Here is a 23,104-nt window from a genome sequence, read left to right on the forward strand (position 1 = left end):
TGTGAGCCACTATGTGGGTGCTAGGAATTGAACTCAGGGCCTTTGGAGGAACGGCCAGTAGTTTTGGCCACTGGGCCATCTCTCTAGCACTTTCTACCATTTTTATGCAGAAATTATTTCCTAAAAAGTAAATATAACAAAATTTCCAATACACAAGCTGTCTGTTATAAGAACCTACAAATCCCCAATTGCTGTAGTTTTACCCACTCTTTGGAGACTCAAATTGTGATAAAATATAAACTAGGGCAGGCAGCAGCATGGAGATTCTGTGTGCATAAAGCCAATGGTAAGTAAGTCACTCATTAGAAGTAAGTTGAAGGCTTCTGGGGTTGCCCCTCATCCTCGGGGTCTCTAGGGGACCCTTGTACAAATTGCTGATTCAGAAAATCATTATTTGGTGGTTCAAGTGGTACTTTAGTGGCCTTAAGGAGGGAGTTGACACACCTCCCCAAACAGCTAAGTTATCCCCGTGATTATGCTGATTAATTGCACACTCTGGCATTAGCGTGATTTCCAATGACAGATTTTCCTGCATTTGGAAAATACTACATAGAAGTCATATGCTTTCACTTGCTAGTACATCAGCCACTATGCAAGACAATGAACGTGAGGATTGGCTGGCCTGGTGCTCTCTAGTGCCTGTGAAATAACCCAAGGCAGTAAGAAGGGGGTTTGGGATGTTTCAGAGGGTGGTCACTTGAAGTGTGCTTTCAATGGAGGCCTTTTTTCAGGCCAGGGACCTGAGAACTCTTAGGCCTTGTAAACTGAGTGAAATTATTTGGAGGCATGGTTGTGGGGGTGTAGAGAGAGTGCCATCTCGAATAGTGCTAAGGGAGGTGGCATGCTGTAGAGACAGGGCTGCGGTACAGGGACTGCCCAGCCCTCCCCTTCTCACACCTGCACCCTTCAGCAGCACCCTTTCTTCACTCCCTGATTGCATCTATATAGAAAGTGGGCCGAGAATCCATGCCACTCCTTCCTGGCGTCTGTGTGTTCAGTGATTTAAGGTAAATTACTTTTCATGCTGTTCGGAACAGCACTCTGCCCCTGCAAGTTCTTCCAGGAGAATGGGGCGTAGACGCCGAAGCAGAGCTGGTCCCCCAAGAGTTTGGGCAGAGTGTCCAACATTTGACCTTGGTTGCATTTTATTGCACGTGACTCTGAAGGCAGTGCCTCGCCTAAAATCAAAGAGGTGATTTAGCCATGAGAGGCTGTCCAGGCTTCTCTTTCCCAAAGGTTCCCACAGACAGACCTAGATAGACAGACCATTGCTGACTGCCTTAGTTTATGCCTGAAGGAGTGTTGGTTCTTGGAAAATAGCTAGTTCATGATTCCTACCCCCCACCGCTACATAGTACTACACACCAGCCATTTAGCTTCTGCTTCTGTCTGTCTTCAGTTTGGAAGGAGGGATGAAGGATTTCTTCAGTGTTGGGTGATTGGTTTATATTCTGGAAGAGGGTTATGATTCTTGCAGTGTGGAACTTACTTGAAATTGGGAATTCTAAATGTCTGTGGAAGAAGATAGCACTGTGCTGGTGCATAGACACTTGTATTCTATCTAAGTTCTGCAGGAGAAACTAGCTCTCATCTCTTGAGATTTTGGACATCTGATTGATAATGTCATCTTCTGTTTTATAGAACTCATGCTGCCACCTGTATATGGGGGTCAGGGATAATTAAAGTTGACCAGCTAGTTAAAACAATGTGGAGAGGAGGGGGTACTGATTACTGATTTCCACAAGAGGCAGAAGCCTGTTGAGTTATACCAAATGAACAATTCAAATATTATACTAATTTATGTAAGATAGAAAATTTTTAAAAGTAAGTTTCTACTGGTTGCTTGGTAGAAAACTACAAACATGTGTTGACCTTATACAGTTGTAGTATATGTATCATCCCTATACTTCTTAAAATTTGTCAGGACTTGTATTAATACACTAAACAAAGATAGAAGCAGGAGTGTATGTTCCATTTGGTGTACCAAACACCATACTAAGTAACATCTTCACTGCAAGGCTTCTAAGAGCCTTCAAGATGTAAGTTGACTTTGTGGCGGAAGATCATAAGATAGCTTGAATCAGTTTCTGTATCCTGACCATTAGTTTCCCATTTGACTTCTGGGGCCCATGATAGTATTGCTTCCCCATAGAAGACACTTGAGAGTGATGCTGAGTTGCCCTATGTTATCGTTCTGTCTTTATTCTTATTTTTCTCTGTGTATTTTAATATATGGTTATACTCTCCACATAGATAATGTGGGCAAACGCTGTTCTCTGCCATGTTTTTGTTAATTACTTGCTTTGAGTTAACATGGAGACAGTGGCAGTTAATTGTGAGACGTCACAGGTTCTGTGTGTATCATTTGTACATCCATAAAGTATCTAGAGACCTTTTAGGAATAAAACACCATGTAAATGTAAATTATCACCGCCTATAAGACACTTTCATTAATTTCATATCAAATTCATGAGTGTTTTGAGCTCTGGGATTTCAGAGACTTCAGTGTTGGCCTCTGGTTTATTTGTACTTTCTTTTTCTAGAGTTTAAATACCAACAGCAAAGCAGATACAGATGCCAGAATTTGGATCCTGGCTTTGTCCCTTAGACCTATATGGCCTTGGTCAATTTTCTGTGCCTCAGTTTCCCCATCTGTTAAATGGTGTTCATGCTGCCCTCCTCACCAGTTTCTGTGCAGGTTAGTCAGATACCGTACATAGAGCCTCGTAGGTAGTGGCTCATGTGAGGTGAGCTCTCGGCTCTTCTGACTTGGGTGGGACATGAAGAGACAGTCATGTCGATGAGAGAATTCTAAGTATTCACCAGTGTGTATTTTCATTACCCCTGAAAATTCTAGCTACTGCTTAACGGAGTAACCCTTACACTGTATTAAAGAAGAAGCAGCACAGATTAATAGGGTATGCCCAGATAGGTTGGAGTTGGGACAGGAACAGAAATTTATTCTAAGTCAAGCATGTTTATGATAAGTTCCCTAGTCTGCTGCGGAGGAACAAAAGACTCATTCTTCGGTTCCCAGAGTGAGGATTAGCAGGGAAATAGCCTGGCTGCTATTGTCCTTTGGGATCAGATAATTTTTCATCAAGGCTTTCAAGAGGAGGCGGAGTTCCACTGCACAGGTGCTCCTGTTTCAGTGGTGGGTTAAAAAAAAACATCTTCCACCTGGATAGAAGTGGTAGCGAGGCCCTTTACAAATCAGGGGCCACGTACCCCGATAGGACCCAGACCTCTTGCTGATCAGGGGATGTTCAATGCCTCAGCTTACCAAGCTAGAAATCATCCCCCAGAGAAGTTGGTCTTGTCTGTCTCTGGATCTTCCCATGTGGCTTTAAGCTGTTGTGTGTGCCCAGGTGCACTAATCTACTAAAGGTGATGCTGCTATCCTTGTGAGTAGAGTGGGTTTCTGAGGCCATTTTCCTTCCTGAAATATTTTCATTGCCATTCAATTCCCTTGCAATACCATACCGTGATATGTTGAAAGGAAAGTCAGATGTCTAATGACAAGTAATAGATTATCTAAAGATTGAATTTGGGTTCTTTAGATATTTCCTAACTGCATTGCCCCCAAATTGCAACATCAACAAATACAACAACAACAAATTTTCCTCCTGGTTTCTGGGATAGCATGATAAAAGATTATTGTCAAGGTCAGCAAAAATATTGGCCTTAAAAACTGTAGATGGCTTATATTTTCTGCAGAGACGAGGTTTGCAGGAACAACAGAAAGAAGGAAGCAGATCCCTTACTGACTGCCATGTGGTGCCATTTTTAGCAATCACATTTACAGATAGATTTCAGCCATAGGATGGGCTTGATTTGAATAAAGCCTATGTTGACTTCCTGGATCACTTGCTCGCTGTAGACACCGACCGACCTGTCCTAGACAAGAAGGCTGCATGATGATCTCCTTTGTCTCCAGGACTGATTGACACGTGCTATGTCTGCTCACTTACAGCATTCTTCATATTTAATTGAAAAGCAAAAAAGAAAACAAAAAAAAAAAACCCAAAAAAACAACCCACAACATTGTGACACAGCATTACATGTTCCTTGTATACATAGAGCCTTGCTGGAGAGGAGACGTTGTTTAGCACTTGGACTTAGCACAGAGGACTCTCTCAGTCTTTTTCACTCAGCCATCTCAACATCCTTCATCAGGTCAGACCATGCCTTTCCTGCACGGAAATTGTTACCAGCAGCAAAATTTAACATTTGGCCCTTTTAGATTTAAAAATGAATCAAGTGCCTGACAAGATGGGTTTCTCATATATGTATAGTTCACAAGCCTGCCCCCACCCCCAATTACAGGCATACAACAAATGTTACTAATGGGTACTTTTAGTTTTTAAAATATGGACAACAGTACTCCATGCAGTAAAAGACTTGAGCGATTAATGCTACCCTTATGCCTCTTTTGAGTAGTTTTAGCCATGGGGCTTGGCACTGCCACCGTTGTCTTTGTGCCAAAAAATATCCGCAGCGGCTGCCGCATTCTAGGACTGGAGGGTTGTCTTGAAAACTCCGCAGTGAGCTTACAGGGTTTGCTCCTCGCCGCTCTCTCTTTTAAATATTGGAGAAATGGAATCTTGAGCTCCTTCAAAGAGCCTGTTGTGGTTGTAGGGCTAAGGGTGGGCGGTAAATAATGGGGAGAGGAGGAAATAGGCTCTGTGTGCCAGCCAGTTGATATAAGTGACAAAATCCATGCCTGGCATAGAGGAAACACAGATATTTAGGGGCCTTTGTGTCCCTGAACACACATAGTTACTTAAGGGTCCTGCTCAGACATCTTATCAGTGAGCTTCAAAGTTTCATTATCTTGAAACAAACATTCCAGTGAATTTGAAACAGAAAATTCATATCAAGACCATGCCTAATTTTTAATGGACAAACCTCATGAAAACATGATCCACACCCCCTTCCCCCCGAAACTGAGGTGCCATTTTAAAATGGCTGCTTCTTATCATTTGAGAAAATGATAGAACTAAGAAAATCTGATGCTTGAGAGGTCCTGGGGCTTTGTCCACAATCCCTGATTACTGTGCTACCAGGGTTTTGGGCTCTAAGAGCAGATTTATAGATGAATTTGGGAACAAAAAGCTGCAATAAAGTTAAAGGCTCACACTATTAAAATGAAATGCGTTTGCTCAGGATCTCCGCAGCGATCCATTTGACGGTGAAAGTGGATGGTACAGATGAAACCTTCACAAGGAGCATAATCCTTGGGAAAGAAAAAGAATAGTCCACCTCGCAGCCTCCCGCTGGCTGCACTGCCTCTTTGGTACCTCACAGACTTCGACAGAGTCCTGGACTGGTGCCCGTTGATGTCATGGAAACACTCAAATTACGGGAGAATGATTCATGTCTGTGCTGTTCTCTCCTCCTCCCCCACACAAACAGGAGTAGATTTTTAACCCTGACAACTTGTAATTTGCAGTGGGTTTATTTTTGTATCTGGATAAATATTTTTTAACAAGCAGAATTAAGATTAAGCAGTCTGTATCTGATATGATAGTAAAGACTGCTGGGCCCGTGGAGCCAAGAGTACTTTGGGGACTCTCTGCTGCGTGAATTCATGTTTTCCTCCTTCTGCCCCTGGCCTCCTCCCCTCCCTGCCTAGCCCATTGCTCCTTCTTTTCTATTCTTTCTGTCTCTTCCACACCCTATCTATCTCTCTCTCACTCTCCTGTTCTTGTGTTTGTTCTTCCTGTTTCCATTATCCTAACAGAAGGAGTAGCCCCGGCTTGTGGGTATGTAGCAAGACAAATGCTGGTAGGAAAATGGTTCTCCTCAGTTATGTTTGTTAGAGATTGAGTTCTGGAAATAATATCAGGTGGTAATTTCCTTCAGAAAAAAAAAAAAAAAAGGAACAAAAACCGGTCATTTATCTTATGCCTATATTTTTACAATTCCATATTTGGAAATTACAAAATCAGAACATTAGATTTCATATTCCTACAAGGTCAAAGCACTTAAAAAAAAATCTTTTCTGTTTGCTTACCTGTCTGTCTGCCCGTGAAGTGATTAAACAGTGACTGTCATGTCCAAATCAAATATGTCATGGTATACTTGAAGATTTCTTGTGTGTAAGAGCTTAAGGAAGGACCTGTGTTTTTTGATATTGCTCATAAAAGTCACGTTACTATTATTACAGTAGTGGTGACAAAGAGCAGTTAAAAGGTAAGGTAGCTTACATGACCCAAATGACTCCGGACCTCTGTGTGACCACGTGTGCAGCGGGCACAGGTCAGCTCGACTGCACAGTCACATACACTGGAGCTCCTCCTTTCCTTTTTGCAGGACTGACACTCTGTGTGATGGTGTCTCTCTTCACTGGAGTTGAGGCTGATATAGGCATTGATTTTATACTTTGCATGGAACACAGTGGAAGAAGTATAGCATTCCTAAGTTTGAGTTTTGTTAAAATCAGTAGAAAAGTTGATACAGGGGTGGGGTGGGTGACTAAGACTCAAAACTTCTCTTTGAAAATAATCCTCCATTGGATGTGTTAGTATAGTGACATGGACATAGGGCACACTTTACACCGGAGATAGAATTCCCACAAGACACATTCTGTGTGTGCTGTCGAGGAGGCTTATTCTGATAACATTGACATTGAACCCAAAGAGAAAATGACTACTGTTCCTTTTGGCATTCGTGTTGAATGGAGAAAGGAAAATCTGGGGGTTGTAAACTTTAACAGGATGTTGGTTCAGCTCCTCAAAATAGAAGCTTTGAATTTCCCCTTTGGGAGAGGAGAAGAGTGTACTGCTGTCTATAAAGAACAATGTGCCTCAAAACACTAGTCTTGAGGAGAGTGTTCTTCAGGGTTGGGTGGGGTGGGGTCTGAGCATTAGCTTGCTCCACTAGCCCCATGCCATTGGTGTGGTCAGTTTCCTAGAGCAAACCTTTGAACATCGCCAGCTGGCTTCAACTGCACCTCTTGTAATGCAGTTTCTGTTAAAGTCTAAGCAGAGGAAAACGTGTATCCTTGGGTTCGTCCGCTCATGGGGCTCAGTTGCAGTGAGATAGATTCTCTACCTGTCCTGAGCAGTCTAGAGATAGATGTGGAGTTTGGAATCTGGACAAGACATTCAAAAGCCTGATCCCAGGACCCCCTGGGTCTCCTGGTAGAATCTGAACTTGGATTCAGAATAGGTGATTTTTCCCACGTCCCCTTTCCCATGTATTCTGGCCATCATCGCGTTGATCAGGATGAGGATCACTCCTGGGAAAGAGAGTTTTCAAAAGGGAGGAGAGAGAGGTGGGGGGAGGGGGCTTAGAATTTCGAACAGTGTCTTAGCTAGTTTCACCATCTGGAGAGCCCGTGATTGATTAGCTTTGGCCTCCCCATTAAGTGTCAATATAATCAATGGGAATTACCAGGCTAGGGTCATTACATAGATCATTTGCCTGCTGTGTAAATAAAAATGAAATTGTTCAAATTTTGTGAGAGAGAAAGAAAGTGAAAATAAGGGATGACAATTTGTTTGTTAGAGAAAGTGGAGGCCACTGGAATGACAGTTTTTGGAAGTGTGGAGCAGTTTGGCTAAGAATAGGAATGAAGGATATTTTTTTTCCAGTTTCTTGTCGCCAGAGTGAGAAAGTGTTATTCCCTGTCTTGCTTGCATACATTGCCAGTAGTGCCTCCTTTACGTATGTAAACATCGGGAATGGGGAGTGGATATCTGTTACCTGCAGGGGAGGTTTTCTTGAAAGGAAAAGCACGATTTATACTGTTTTATTGTTTCTCTTGGCAGGTAAAGCAGAAAGGGGCTCATACTCATCTTATGGGAGAGAAAACGTGCAGGGTTGCCACCAGGTAAGTGCCATTCCGGGTTGGGGAAGAGCTGAAAGTTAACCTGGGAAATGAGAGGGCTGAGCAGCTGGGAGTGTGATGTCTGTTCAGTTGTGACACTAAGGTGCATGGAGGGTAGAGAGCCTCCCGATGATGACTGTCTTTAAGGAATGAAGCAACCCAGAGCTTAGAACTCACAAACATCTTGTTTTTAGAGCTCAGCGGAATCAAAAGTACATCCACGGGCTTGTTTTTCATCAGCCGGTACCCCTGGTACTGTGGTACTGTTTGCAAAGCAGCTAGGTCAGTGAAAGTGGGTCCATCAAAAGAGTTTATTTGCAATTAAGACCTTAACAATTTCTCACCCAAGAAATGCTCAGTGTGTCAGATGCTGGGATGTGGGGGGGGGGGTGGGGTAGCTCCAAATTACAGTTTTCTTAGGGGTTAGATGATGTTGTGTGAAAACAGGGTGAGACTGAGAGATAAAAATGTCTGCAAAAATATGATTTGTTGTCCTTTTTTTGTTTGTGGATTGTTTTTGGCCAGAAGTCAAGGCCAGCAGGCTAACAGCAAAGTCGTCGCAAGGGAAGTGTGCGTGAGTTAAGAAAAGAAGGGTACTTTAATTAAATAATAAAATGTCAGGGTAGCACAATGGTATAGTGTGTGTGTGTGTGTGTGTGTGTGTGTGTGTGTGTGTATGCATGCGCATGTGTACCCATGTACACGCTTGTGCACCTGTATGTGTATCCATGCCCTGTGCGACTTTCAACTCTCTGGAGAGCCCATTTCTGAAAATACTATCTATAGGCAAAAGTGGAAGCTTTCCCTCAAGTCAATTCCAATTTTATAGATTTTTTTTTCTCTTTGAATTTTAGTCTTATTACTGGTCGTGATTAAAACACACATTTTAATTTGTAGTTTTAGAGAACAGAACTGCTTTCAAAAGCTCTCACTGAAATTTAATACCCTTTAATATCCCAAGTCTTGTACCATTTTGTTCTTTACCCAAAGAAAAAGCAGACGTTCGTTTTCTAGGCAGAAGAGGGATGCTTCATCTTTTAAGCTCTCTTGCTCTCCTAGTTTCTTTAATGATGTAGGAAAAAAAATCCACTTGGGATTTTTTTTTTTAAAACAACCTGTTTATTATATCCCTAAAAAATGTAAGCCCACACATGCTTCAGTAATATAACTGGGCATTGAAGAAGGGTCCTTCATGGAACCCCTCATCTATCATGAAGGTAGAATTCTGGGGGATTGGTTCTGGAGGGTTTTCTCTCCCCTCCCTGCTGTATACATTTGCATTTTGAAAGTTGACTCCCCTGGCCCAGTTGCCAAGTCAGTCATACCCTGCATCTAAAAGATTCGTTTCGATGAGCCACACAGCGTTTGGTTGAGAACTCTTACAGGAGTGTAGCCCATGGCAGTTTGTGTGGAAAGAATTCTGCAGGAAAGACATTTACAGCCATTCCAGTGCAACGGAAACATCTTTGGCATGTGAGTGCACATGTTCGGGGCAGATAGCCTGGGCAACCAGCCTTGCAGAGCCGGGTCTCTGGTGTAAAGCTCTCAGTTCCTGCAGAAAAGCTGGTTCCTGTGAGGCTGGTTTTGGAGGGTCAAGGCAAAGGTCGCCAGAGTTTTGGGGAGAAGAAAGTTAACAACATCCTTCCTTTTTGCAGATGGTCATGGCACGGGTCGCTATTTTTCGCTGGGCCCCTTTTTCTGGTCATTGAGAGAATAGGCTTCCTAGTCCCTGTATCCTTTCTTACTAATAGGAATTGGCATGATTCCTCACAGACATAGAGATTTCCTCTGCTGAGTAAGCCTGAGGCCCCTGAACTTGGGAAAGCATCATCCAGACCGTGGGAGTCAGTGTGTGTGCAGTGTGAAGTCCCTTCTCCCTCCGTTTTTTTGAGAACACGTCCCTCGGGTGAAACTGAACTTATATTATTTTTTTTTCAAACACCAGGTGAGAAGCGGAGAGGGACATGGGGGGAACTGAGGTGGTTGCCTGGAGTGTGTGAGGGCTGACATTTCGGGACCTCGACTAGTTCCTATCCAGGGAAATTCTTTTGTATATTGGGGATACTACTGCTGTTGCTTTTCTTGAGAGATTCTTCAGAATCTAGCTGGGAGTGTGGAACAGCCTTCACTCTTAATTCTGCTTCGGGCTTGCAAGAACTGGCTCTCTGTGTGTGCTCAGCTTGGTCTCAGTAGTATCCACCTCTAAACAGTGCGATGCTTAAGGATAATAAAAGGGAAATATTGAGAATTCCCTGTGTGCGGAAGTAGGGCCTGGATTGAGAATGTGTACATAGTGTGGCTTTCGGCTTTCTGTGGAATTTGAGACAAGAGCAGACCAGAGTTCGTCTCTCAGTGAGTCGGTTTCTCTTGAGCTGCATTGTGCTTTGAACCCTTGTGTCCGACTTGAGCTAAACAAATCTCAAAGAAAGGCAGAGTCCCTGTGTCTTGGGCTTGGAGTCTAAACAGCAGATCACAGCTGAAATGATTCCCCACTGTGTAACAAGGTGAGTGACTCTCCGGGAGGGACGCCTTTGTTTTCTCCTGTCGCTAGTTAGTGTGAGATGCTGGACAGAAAACCTTTCCATGGCCTGGCCCCAGGAGCTGCAGAGCTGCCTTTTCATATGATAACAATGTAGCCTGTGAACCTGAAGGGGATGAGCAGTGTTCTGTGGGAGCATGCTTATTCTAGTCCCAGTGGCTTTTGGCTCATCCTACACAAACAGTGATGGTAAGCAACAGGTAGTGAACTGCTGTCCTGGAGGATTTACTTATTATTGTGAGATGTCTAGGGTTACAAAAATACATCACTGTGATATATATGCATTCAGTGAGTGTGTGTGTGTGAGAGAGAGAGAGAGAGAGAGAGCGAGAGAGCGCACATAAGCGATGGATGTGTTTCTCTGAAGGATTTAATATTAATACCAATAGACATGGTTTTCTAAAACTTGATACAGGAAAATAAAAAGCCATCAGGTTCTTTATTATCAATTAATTTGGATTCATTAAAAATGAGCAGCAATATAAATAAGCATATCAATATACTTCCATGTGAAGTTATCAGAAATACACATACTGACTTTTTGCAACTTGGGAAATTGTGTAGACAAAAGAGCCTTTTCAAGGCTCTCTCACAAAATACAGAGAAACTAATTTACATCAAATTGGTGTACGGAAATCACACCCCAGTTTTAAATTTTTCTTGCCAACTCACAACCTCATATTACTTTTACTGGCAGAGAAAATAAAATTTATAATGGAAAGTTTGACAGAGACACAAATGAGTGAAAATAAACTTTTTCACAAGTTAGCCCAACCTTAATCTTGTAAGAGCCAGCACTTAATTCCTAGTGGATAACATTGAAAATAACAGAAAGAAAGGAAAAAAAAGAGTCACTCGCCTTTGGTATCTTTTTTCCTGTGCTGAATAGGATCAGTTTGCAGACACTTCATTTTTGCCAGATTCTACTATTTTTTTTATGCAAGATTAGGTCGGCAGAATCGATAATCTTGGGTGTGGATGTTTTCACCCTGAATAGAAAACTAGGAGGTGTGTGTGTGTGTGTGTGTGTGTGTGTGTGTGTGTGAGAGAGAGAGAGAGAGAGAGAGAGAGAGAGAGAGAGAGAGAGAGAGAGAGAGAGATATGATGGCTGGGAAGCTTAGTGAGTTCAGTCAAGTGAGTGTTTTCAGGAGCTGGCCTGAAGCCTTTCTAACTCCCCAGGTGATTGACTGTACAGCTAAGATTGACCTTTTCAGAGAATGTTATGCTGAATTATGTACCCTTATACTGGAACTTTTTCCAAAATCTGTCTGTCATTCCTACTGACCTTGATAAAGCTTTTGACTTCTTGCCTTAATTAGATTATTCAAGGCATGGAACTATATTACATACGACCTCCATTTCAAAGATACTGAAAGTTTGTGATATGCTGAAATCTCTTTCGGGCATTCCTGTACTGACAAGTCAAGCCCACACCTCCTTCCCTCTAGGAAGTAGTTGAGGCCCAGGTTGAGCTCAGCCATGCTTGCTTCCCTTCAAGCAGTCTCAGATGTAGGACTGTGCGGATAATGTTAGACGTGTAGATATGAAAACTGATAGAATGAACTTAAAATTGTATCAAATTAAGCTAGCAGACTCTTGTTAAATTTCAGAAGCTTTAAATCTGGAAAGAAGTCATTTCTTTGTGTAACTCAGTTTGTAATTCACTGAAACTAACTGTGTCATTGACTCTGAAATGAATTATAGATTTAAGAATGGGGGTTTCTTCTAATTATTTGATGAGGGGGGTGTAAAAAGCATTATAACTGATGTAATTCTAATGCTTTGGTCCTTTTTAAAGTCCCCCCCTCTCTAAAGTTAAAATAGAAAAATAAACAGATTAAAAAAACAGATTAAAAAGACACAGACTCTTTCAGTCCGCCATGAAAATGACTACTTGCACTCTGTGGAGCTGAAACCTATTTTGATTTGTAAGAAGGTGTGGTGTGTGAATGCTTGTGACTTGGTTCAGCCTTGGCTCTGTGTTGTTCCTGAGAGCAGTTCCTATGTCCTCCACCACCCCTGCCCTTTGCCTTCCCTTTGTGACGTTTCTGCTAATTTCCCATTATTTATGTTCATTAACTATTGGCTACCACCAGGGCTCCAGAAACTCCTGGAGAGCAAAGGCCGAGTCTGCTTTATCTTGCCTTGAGTATCTTGTGCCTGGCAGGTTAAAAATCGGAAGACCTCACGTTTGTTTTCCCAGCATCACTGTTGGCAAACATTGGAGGGACTGACGTTTGAACAGCAGTGTTTGTGAACTGTGTTGTGGGCTTCGTTTTCGGTGCCTACGATAGTCAGAAAATGACATTCAAAGGAAGCCTTTCCTTCTAACTTGAAAGGCTCGTACAGCTTCTGTCACGTTCTGGAGTGATACCACAGGGTTCTTGGAGCCGACTGTCTTCTGGGCTTCACTGACTTGTTGATTTATTGTTTATTTTATTTTATTTTTTAAATTTCTGCCATTTCTTCCACAAGTGTAGCTGACCTTCCTCTGTCGGGAAGGTGATTGTGAATGTTTTGTGTTTTTGGTGGGGTCTTAATGGAACCAGAGATCAAAATCTTGATCTGATCATTTGGCTATGTCTGTGTGAACAGTGGGGCAGAATGTTTGCGACCAGGATGGCTTTGGACATTGCAGGCTCTGAGTTCTGTCACTAAGCGGCAGTTGGTAGGCAGCAGCCTATCCTTTTGCAGAGTTCAAATATAACCCACTTTCGAAAGGTACCCAACCCTCACTAAAGCAGAAACTGAATCTTTTCTTTCATCGCATTGATCAGAGTGTATTACAATCTTCTAGGGATGTGTTGGGTACTAAGGAGAAAGAAAAAGGGAATCCTTTTATCCCACTGACTTCGTCCTATTTCGATGTTAAAGAGGGACCAAGGATTTGTGTTTGCGTTCATATTCCTCCATGTATACATACATGCATCTACCTATCTGTCATTTCTGTCTGTCTGTCTGTCTATCATCCATCCTCTATCTGTGCTTGACTAAGATTGTCTCAAACTTTCAGGCTCCGTTGATCTCCACACCATCCGGAGTAGCTAGAGCTAGAGAGATGTCTTGTTTTTATTTTACATTCACATAAGGAACATTTTTAAGAACCCAGAAAATGTGAAAAATAATCAAATGAAATGTCATATATCTACCATATAAAGAGTTGTTAATATTTATTATAATTTTGTGTATCTAACACCTGTAAGCACATATATGCTCGGAAAACCCCCTTTAAGTGACAGTCTAAGATGTCTACCCTAGATTTTTAAGGATATATCTCTTCAAAATAGGGCACATGCCTTTCTTAACTAAAATACTGTTATACCCTCCTAAAGAAATTATCAGTAGTTTCTCTTTCCTGATTTCCTATTCAGATTGCTTCAGCTGTCTCCATAAAAATGTTCCCATTGGTTTTTAAAAGTGTCACGTTGATTCATGACATTTGGGGTTTGTACCTCTTAATCATCTCTTTCAGATGAGAGCAGTTTCTCTTTTTGTTTGTTTGACCGAGCAGTGGCCTCAAAGAGACCAGTGTGATTGCCTTTACAGTATCCCCCTTTCTAGAAATGTAGGTTCATCTCCATGTGGTGCTACTTAATTTGTATCCCACTCACTTCTCCGTGCACTGAAAATCAAGGCTTACTGAGATTCGGGCTGGGTGTTTCTGTGTAGATGTTCTTGGGGGGTGACATGGAGTGCGCCATTGTCATCCCACCAGGACCCTGGACTAATGGTAATGCTCATTTGATCACCTGCTTAACCCAACAGTCACTAGGTCACTCTGTTATAAAGAAAGCTTTTCTGTCTTACCTGTGGTAGTAGGTAATTACGTTTTTCCTCCACAAGCCATTCACTGGGTGGTTTTAGCGTGTATTGATGACACCTATGTGAATCACTGCATTTTAAGTGGGATGTATTTGTATTAATTAATTGACGTTTGTGTGTGTGGTATATGCATGTGTATTTGTACCAGTGTGCTCACTTGTGGGGTACCTGTGTGGAGGCCAGAGGTCGACTTCTGGTACCTTTCTCATCTCCCTCTATGTTTTTGAGATAGGTTCTTTCATTAAACCTGGAACCCACTGTTTCTGTTAGGCTAGCTGGCCAGTGAGCTACTAGGATCTGCCTGTTTCCACATCCTCCATTACTAGGGTTACCAGTGGGCTCTGCCACACCCTGTTTGGTTTTCTTGTTTTTTTGTGTGTGGAGGGGGCTTGTTTTTGTTTTTGGCAGGTATCATGCCAGGGATCCAAACTCGGTTTCTCATGTTTGTGTAACCCTTTACCTACTGAGCCGTCATCCCAGCACTCAAAACGATGGCTGTCGGCAGTAACAACAACAAGCTAACATTGTACGGTGTAGCTGGCAATCCTCTCTCCCGAGGAAAGAACTTCTTTCATTGTTCACTTTTTTTCCTTTCATGTCACCATGTTTAGTGTTCCATGTGGATAACAGCATCATGTAGTGATCCTTGATTTTAATATGCCCCTTACCTGTGGGCTACTGGCTGCAGGAAAACATTTTTCCGATCTCTGATAGTCCAGTGATAAAAGAAACAGTCATGGCTCAGGAAGCTGCTCAGAAAAAGTCCTAATGGCAGGAGGCAGAAGTAACCAGTGGCACAGATCTTTGCAAGAGGAACGCGAGTATTCTTCAGCCGAAATTCGGGGCTTTTAAAATCAATCTCTTGTTTCCTTAGCTGTTAGGTCAATCTTGCAGTAAGCTCCGCCATTTCTCCACACTCTCCTCATGCTCTTCCGTAGTGGGTTCTTGGTGCTAAGCCCATGAGAGCTGGCTGTCAGCCGCTGACCCACGCACTCTTGTGGGTTGCTGCTGTACTCCAGACTCTGGAAGAATCAGCAAGGTACTGGAAATAATCCCCTCCCTCATCAATCCAGATGTGGTTGAAGAATTACGTCAATGTGTGTACATTTCTGAAAGGTAGTTTGGGCTGGACTCAGGGAAGGCTGGGAACTAATATTAGGTGCCAATATAAACCTCTAGGAATGACTGTTAATTACTCCCATTTAATGGCTAAGAAATAGAACCCAAATAAATGGAACAGGCAGATTCCAAGTCAGTGTGAGTTAGGTTTCAGAGACAGGTTTCTAACTCTGACACGTCTAGTTTCAAAGACAGAACCCTTTTTCCTTGCTACACCAGGTTCAGACTGCAGTTCTAAGTTCTGGGGTCTTATCTAGGAAAAATATGTTCTGTGGGTTTCACGGTCCCAAAGAAGTCTGGACTAGCACAATGTTCATGATAGAACATCTTCACTCTGAACTGTTCAGATTGGCAGTGAGGACTAGGGCATGTCCTGCCATTCCCAACTGCCCTGCATTGAAAAAAATCATAGTGTATGAATAATCTATTTAGTAATATCCTCAGTGTTAGCATGTGCAATTTCCTCAAAATCAACGCGGATTTCCTGTAAAAAGGCTGGGGTAGAATATGTCAATTCACATTTTAGCAACAACACAAACACTTCCTTTAAAATGTACAGATTCTCTGCTGGCCTTGGTTTTTATATGGTGCTGGCACAATAAGGTTTGCCATGACGTGTTTGGATTCATAAGCAAATCAGGTTATTGTCCCCAAAACCCCACAACAGCATAAGGTAAAATTCATAAACAACAGCTTCAGTGGGCTCTGGAACGTGACCCAGTCGTTTCCTGGCGATGACGTTTAACCTATTGTGCAGTATATTCAATAACAGGACACAGGTTAAGAATATAGGGCAGGCTTGCACAGTTCAGAATGAGGATGGGCAAAGCCATCACATGTGTTCTGAGATAATGTATGACTACCAAAGTTAGACATTTAGTGTCCAGATTGTAAATTTATGACGATGTGGGATTCACTTCCTTTTTCTTATGTAAAGCTTTAGGAGTTTTTGATAATTACTAGAAATTCGGACTGTAATTGTTCATTTTGTATTTTTATTATGTATAGAGAAAGGAAAGTCAGTCAATATTAAAGTATTGACATAATTCTGCAGTGTGCCCAAGAAAGTTCCATGCAGACATACATATCTTTGTGTCTTGTAGAAATGAGGATAGCCCTAGGACTCTTTTCATAATTGCTCACCATTCAGAATCAGGTAAGCCTTCAAAAGTGATGTGGCCTGAATCTGCAGACCACTGTCTTAAACTCAGGCACAACATCATTCCACAGTCAAGGGAATGTTTACTTAAACTCCTTGAAGTGAAACTCAAGATTAAAGTGTCCACAGTACCAGAAGATACGAATTAAACCCCTCACCTGAAAAATTCCCTTAGAAAGTTAGTGAATTTGCTGGTAAGCCTTATTTCAGTACCCTGCCCGGAAACTGACATGCTCCTTCTTTGGGGCAGTTTTTGTTCATTTTTCATGTGTATGTGCGTTTGGTTCTGTGGGCTCACCCATCGATACACCGAAGGGGATGCCCTGAAATATGGCCACCTGCTCACAGTGGGCTGAGGCTTGTCCGTTGGAAGTAGATCATAGTAGCACATAGCCCCAGTAGAAAGGGCCGTTTGGCTGTTTTTGAGCACACGTTGCTGCTGTGCAAATACTGCTTTTTTTTTTTTTCCCCAGAGCAACCATGGCACTGATTCGTGTCAGACTGTCCTTGCATTTAATAAAGGGAGAAGTCACATTTTGGTGAGATTGAGACTTTAGGCTGGCATTTCACCAGATCCCTTTGAATGGGATTTGTTATCAGTCATGGTATCTAGTGATTCCCCTCTGCCACGCAATGGTCCTCATTTCTTCTGCCCCCTCTGTTCAGAAGACCTCTTTTAGTGAAAGGATTTTTGTAACTTGAGGAAAATATATCCTCTTATTTTCAGCCCACCATAAAGCTATGGTTATGTGCATTTGGGACTACAGAGAGTCAATGTTACGGCATAACTAAGGAGTAACGGCATGGATGTTTTCCAGCAATGACCATCCCCAGAGTGCTATATGTGTGGGTCTCTGTACGTTAGAGTTTGACTGTGCATGCATGCAAAGTAATCCAGGCTTATTTGTACCACCATAATGAACAGCAGGCCACTGAATCTTTTCAGTTTTATTGGTATTATATACAGTAAGTTATTAAATTTCATCTCTGTAATACACCTGCAGTAAAAGAACCAAACATTGCTTCACTTAAGAACACGGTGTGTGTGGTATGATGCCCATCCCTATCACACACCCCCAACAGCTGCTTACAGATTGCAAGATCCATTGTGTGTATTCCCTTGAGCCCACCTCTAATAATCGAGACACATCTGCCATAGCAGTATTATAGGCATATGTAGTTTTATTGAAAACTATACCTGTAAAAAATTAAATAACTCCTACCTCAATTAAATTGGCAAGCTACCTTTTGTAAAGATCATATTGCAGACCTCCAGAGAGCTAGGGAGTTCATTTTATACTTATATTACAAATCACCAAGTATGTTATTTTTATTTAGCTGAGGAGCTGGTATTTCTCAGGATTTGATGATCAGATACTTGATCTCTTCTCATCTGTGTTTAACTTTTTGCCTATGTCAACGTATAAACCAAGAATTACAAGGAAGGAATAGGAAGAAAATATTGAGATTTTCCTGCCATGAACACAGGGTAAACAAAGGCACAAGGGAAGGCTGCCGTGTCTCTCTTTAAGTGGGCATTTGAGTAAATATAAAGCTTATCAACCAGAATCCTATTTGTCACTCACCTTAGAGATTGGTTGAGACACTACAGCAGTGCTTCTCCAGCTTTCCAAAGCTGTGATCCCCCCCTTATGTGCATTTGTGCATCTATGTGCATTATGTGCATTTTATGTGTTTTGCCTGCATGTATGTCTGTATGAGGGTGTTGGTCCCCTGGAAGAGCAGTTGGTGCTCTTAGCCACTGAGCCAACTCTCCAGCATTGCTGAGATCTTTAATATGGTTCCTCATGTTGTGGTGACCCCAACCATAATGTTGTTTTTGTTGCTACTTCATAACTGTAATTTTGCTACTGTTATGAATTGTAACACAAATATTTGTGTTTTCTGATGATCTTAGGTGACCCCTGTGTAAGGTTCATTTGGTCACTAAGGGGGTCGCAAGCTCCTGGTTGAGATCCACTGGTCTACAAGCTGCTTTAAGACCTGTGGGGTCTTCACAGAATAGCAGGATATAATCTGATGATCAAATGAGTTAGTTGGTCCTACTAAGCATATGCAGGAGATTGTTATTGGATTACATTTTTGTGATCTGAGGTCTTCACAGAAGAGGCAGGATGTTATCCTGATGGTCAAAAGAATAAGTTGATGATACCAAGCCTATGCACATGGATTAAATCTCTTGCATTAATATGTTTTCTTTGTGTAATGCAGCCTAAGCTGATAATGAATGTCTATAATTTAATTTTTATATGAAGAGGAACATTTAGTGACACTTTTCTTTGGCCATATGGCTGCTGGTAGGTTATTCATGCCCTACTGAATGACCACCACACCAGTGCCCATAGGGACAGTACTGAGTAGACTCAGTGGACTAAATAAATAAATAACTAAACAAACAAACAAACAAACAAGTAAATAAATAAGAACAGGGCACAGTGTTGGAGGAGAGATGTGGTTCAAGGGCCTGGAGGAGTGGGAGAGGAGAGCTGAGGGCTGCCTATGAAGAAGATGCATTGTATATAGGCACAACATTTTCGAAGAATGAAGAAAACACCAGATTATATGCAGCAGTGTGATTGGCAATTGGTACTGTTTTCATTAGAGGGTAGAGGTATGCCTTGCTTCCTTTGCTGTCTAGTTTTATAAGGTTTTGTTTGTTTGTTTGATTGTTTGGGTTTTTTTTTTTTTTTTTTTACTGTCTCAGAGAAGTCTAGACTACTTTAGAATAAATTTGGATGAATTATTGTGATATATTGCATAAACTAGCAAATCAAAAATTGAAACAATATTTAGTGATTAACAGCACCCCACATAGGTTACTTTTGTCAACTGAGCACTTCATGTAGATGGGGTGTCTGTCTAGGTCTTCATGTCAGGGCATCTTTCCAGTATTATGGTGAGTTAATGAAGAAGAAAAGCTTATAAAATTTCCTTAAACTATTACAGAAAATGAAATCCAAAGACAAGATGCCAGCCACCTAGAAAGCATGTTTACCATAAAAGAAGAGCAGGGACATTCTGCACCACAGTTTGGTAGCAAGAACTTTTTCATGCTACTCCAAAGGACTGTAAGTGAATGGACTGTTGAAATGATAGGTGTATTATTTCTCTAAGAAGAGCGTAGACTTAGGTAATAGATTCCTGAACGCAATTGGGAAGTAGATGCTTTCCAAGAGCAATATAACAGAAGGTAGAAATTCAAATATCGACTACCAGCTATGACTGTGCATAGTTGCACATTTAAATAATTTGCTTTTCCAGTAGGAAGATTGATTAAAAAGATTCTTCCTTTGGTTCCAGTTGGGATTATCTGATCCCATTGGATTTGTGTACAATCTTCATTCACTTAGAGGATGCAGAATTTTATTGTACTAAAAGATAGAGCCATTGCTCTAGTTGGCACCCCAATTTCCTAGAGTTAGAATTCAAGATCTTAGACTTCAGTGTCATGAAGAAGTTTCCCTTTTTTGTTTTGTTTTGTTTTCAGTGAAAATGCATTGTGAACTTTAAACAAGCTTTTCAAACATAACTGATAGGCTGTGTGGGCAGTATGTCTTAACTCCGGCCGCAGCATTTTTTTGAAGTACCATGTACTGAGTATTCTATCTACCCATGGTTGTGATGCCCTCCTATAAAAATGTCTATTACCATTTCCTTTGAGCTGTGATATCTGCTCTGGTAAACTCTGGAGCTTGGAACTGTCATGTGCAGGCAGAGTAAGTGGTATGATATGATGTCACTGGTGGCAAAAGATTTGCTGTGGACAGTCACGTGTGGCAGAGTAGAATGTCAGCAGCTGCCACCCTTGTGAGATCATCCCTCAAGGAGTCTTTTGGCTCTCTGCCATTTAACTGTCTCAGCCAAGAAGTCAGTGGTGTAGACCTGTGCCTTCTTTCCTCACTGGCAGATACCAAGTGAATCTTGTCTGAATGTGTTTGAAGGACAAGAGACTTAGAAGTATTTGACAATGGAATCAGTAGAGCTGTTGGGAAGGATCATTCTATTATTTGTTTCTAGGGAACTTGTGTTCTACGTCAGCAGATAGCACACACATTCTCATTCTTGAACTTTAGACTTGGACTTCATCATGTAGCAGATTTGCATCTCATGGGGTACTAGCTACTCTCTAAAATCGCACTGTTTCTCAGAAACACAGAGATGTCGAGGTTGGCAGTTCCTCTGGAGTTCTAATCAGATATTTTGCTTTGTCACTTAATGCACATGGTTTTACTTTTGCTATAGATGGCTACAGGGGTACTCTGATAATAAAATCAAGACATCCTAAACCACGTATATACTCTCAGCTGTCTATCAGAGCTTTCTGGAACATTCAACAACAATATACTTGAGTAAAATTCCATTTTTGGATACTTCCATTTTGAATATTTAAGTTTTGTATGTTTGTGTGTACAAGGTTTGAGAGAATTGTCCACTCACTTACTAAAGTGCTCTAATTCTTAGGGCTTTCTAAATTCATGTTTGTACTTGATTTGGACCTCTTTTTATAAAGTGAAGGTAAAATTGAGAACCTCCAGGCATATTACCAGAAAAGTAGGTAATTCACTTTGGGTATTAGATTTGAATTCCATCGTTGCTTCCCCTTGGAATCAATCTATTTGTGTCCATTGGCTTAGTCACTGACAGCCTCCAAGTCTACTCCCATCCTTGACTAGTTGATCTCCCTCATCTGCAAAAGGCCTTAGTTTCCAGATCAGGCCATTTCTACTTCCAGAATACCAGAGACTCTGGCTCCTCTGAATCCCCAGTCTGCACTGCTGTCTCCTTGTGGCTCTCCTGCCCTCAGCATGCCATTAGGATGAGCTTTCCAGCTGCCACTGGAACCACTGGCTTTGCTCAGCTTTCATCTGTGACCTCAGAGTACCGCCTCTAGTGGATGGCAGAACACTTTGGTCACCTAGATCCTCTCTTACATGTTGACCTTGCCATATGCACCACTCACTCTCTGTCAAGTTCTACTGCACCAAGCTGTTTCGTGCTCTTACTGCTCTGCCTCTCTTAACCAAGGCCCTTTATCCTCTAAGATGATTTTCATCTCACCTATCCTTGTTCTCATCTTATCTCCCTTTAATCAGATAAACTCAAATCCTTTGTTCCACTCAGCCATTGTTTTCTCAGACTGTTTGATGTTGGAGCCATGCTAGAGTGAGGTGCCACGCTTCTGTGCTGGGTTTCCTGATAACTATTCCACTCTGCAGGCAGAGGCCAGCAAGCCAGCTCTTTCCCCCTCTATCTCAGTACTCAGTAGAGTGGATGGATGAGCAAATTAATGCCTGAGCCAACAGTGCTACTGACTGCATCCAAGTGCTGTGCAGTATTAAAATACCTTTGTTAACGACATCATTAACTCTCTCTTTAATCTCATTATTTATATAAGAACCAAGACTCAGAGAGCCTTTCACCATTAATAAATAATCAGAGATGGAACTAGTCAGTGTGCTAGATTGGCTATCTATTACTTCTTTAGCCTTAGATAAAGTTGAGAGAAGTTTTCAAAAATGTCTTCTTCTTCCTCCTTTTTTTTTGTTTTGTTTTGTTTTGTTTTGTTTTGTTTTGTTTTGTTTTGTTTTGTTTGGGTTTTAGTTCAGAGACAAGGTTTCACTATGTAGCCCTAGCTGACCAATAACTTACTGTGTAGACCAGGCTGGCCTTGAACTCACAGAAATCCATCTGCTTCTGCCTCCCGAGTGCTGGGATTAAAGGCGTTCACCACAACTGCTGCTGGGGCCAATGTTGTTTTCTTTTCTTTTCTTTTTTGGTTTTTCGGGACAGGGTTTCTCTGTGTAGTTTTGGTGCCTCTCCTGGATCTCACTCTGTAGACCAGGCTGGCCTCGAATTCACAGAGATCCGCCTGGCTCTGCCTCCCCAGTGCTGGGATTAAAGGCGTGTGTCACCCCTGCCCGGCCAGAGTTGTTTTCCTATAGAGGTTCCAGCTCTCCTTTGACTGGCAGCATCCTTGGACACATGTATCATTCTGCCATTCTGGGACCCCTGTCTGCCAATAATAAGGAGTATCTCAGACTCAGCCATCTAGATAGACAGCCATTGCAGGTCTTCAGAACAAGGAGAGTTAGCAGCTCTCTGGTGTTTCTCATAGGTATACATTGAAATAACATGGCACATGTTTCACATGCTGCCACCTCTCATTGGTACTAAGTCCCTAATGACTCCCTGGAGGCACCGAAGAGGACCACAGTCCTCTTGAAAATAGGAAGGATCTTGAGGCTGACAGGAGAAGCCTGGTACTAGCTGCATCTTGTCTCCTGTGGTTCTCCTTGTTTCATCTTGCTCAGCAGGAGATGGAGAGAACAAGGAAGAAGTGGGTGAGTTAAACAGACCCTGATTTGCCTCTTCGTGTTTCCTCTCTATGATTATGATCTTGAAGTAGGGCATGAAGAAGCTAATGATGATGACAAATTTAGCCTCGTTTATTTTTATTTCTTATTTTATTTTGTTTTGTTGAAGTTCTTGAAGAAAGAATGTTAGTCAGAAAAGACCCAAATAGCTAGTGGCCAAACCCACTTTGTATGTAGCAAGTAGAATCCAGAGGCAAGAGATGTTAGATTTACTTAGCAATATACAAGAGCTCTCA

General features: G+C 41.9%; 1 protein-coding gene across 7 annotated transcripts in view; it reads left to right on the forward strand.

Moving 5' to 3' along the window:
• The window catches only part of Tcf4 (transcription factor 4), a 346,375-nt gene that overhangs the window by 168,530 nt on the left and 154,741 nt on the right, over positions 1-23,104 (forward strand). For all 7 annotated transcript variants that reach the window (XM_036204517.1, XM_036204520.1, XM_036204516.1 and 4 more), the window contains one exon: positions 7,776-7,837. In XM_036204517.1, coding sequence (XP_036060410.1) covers positions 7,776-7,837 — 62 coding nt within the window. The remainder of the gene's footprint in view (positions 1-7,775; positions 7,838-23,104) is intronic.

Source organism: Onychomys torridus, chromosome 13, assembly GCF_903995425.1.
Source record: "Onychomys torridus chromosome 13, mOncTor1.1, whole genome shotgun sequence".
NCBI lineage: Eukaryota > Metazoa > Chordata > Mammalia > Rodentia > Cricetidae > Onychomys > Onychomys torridus.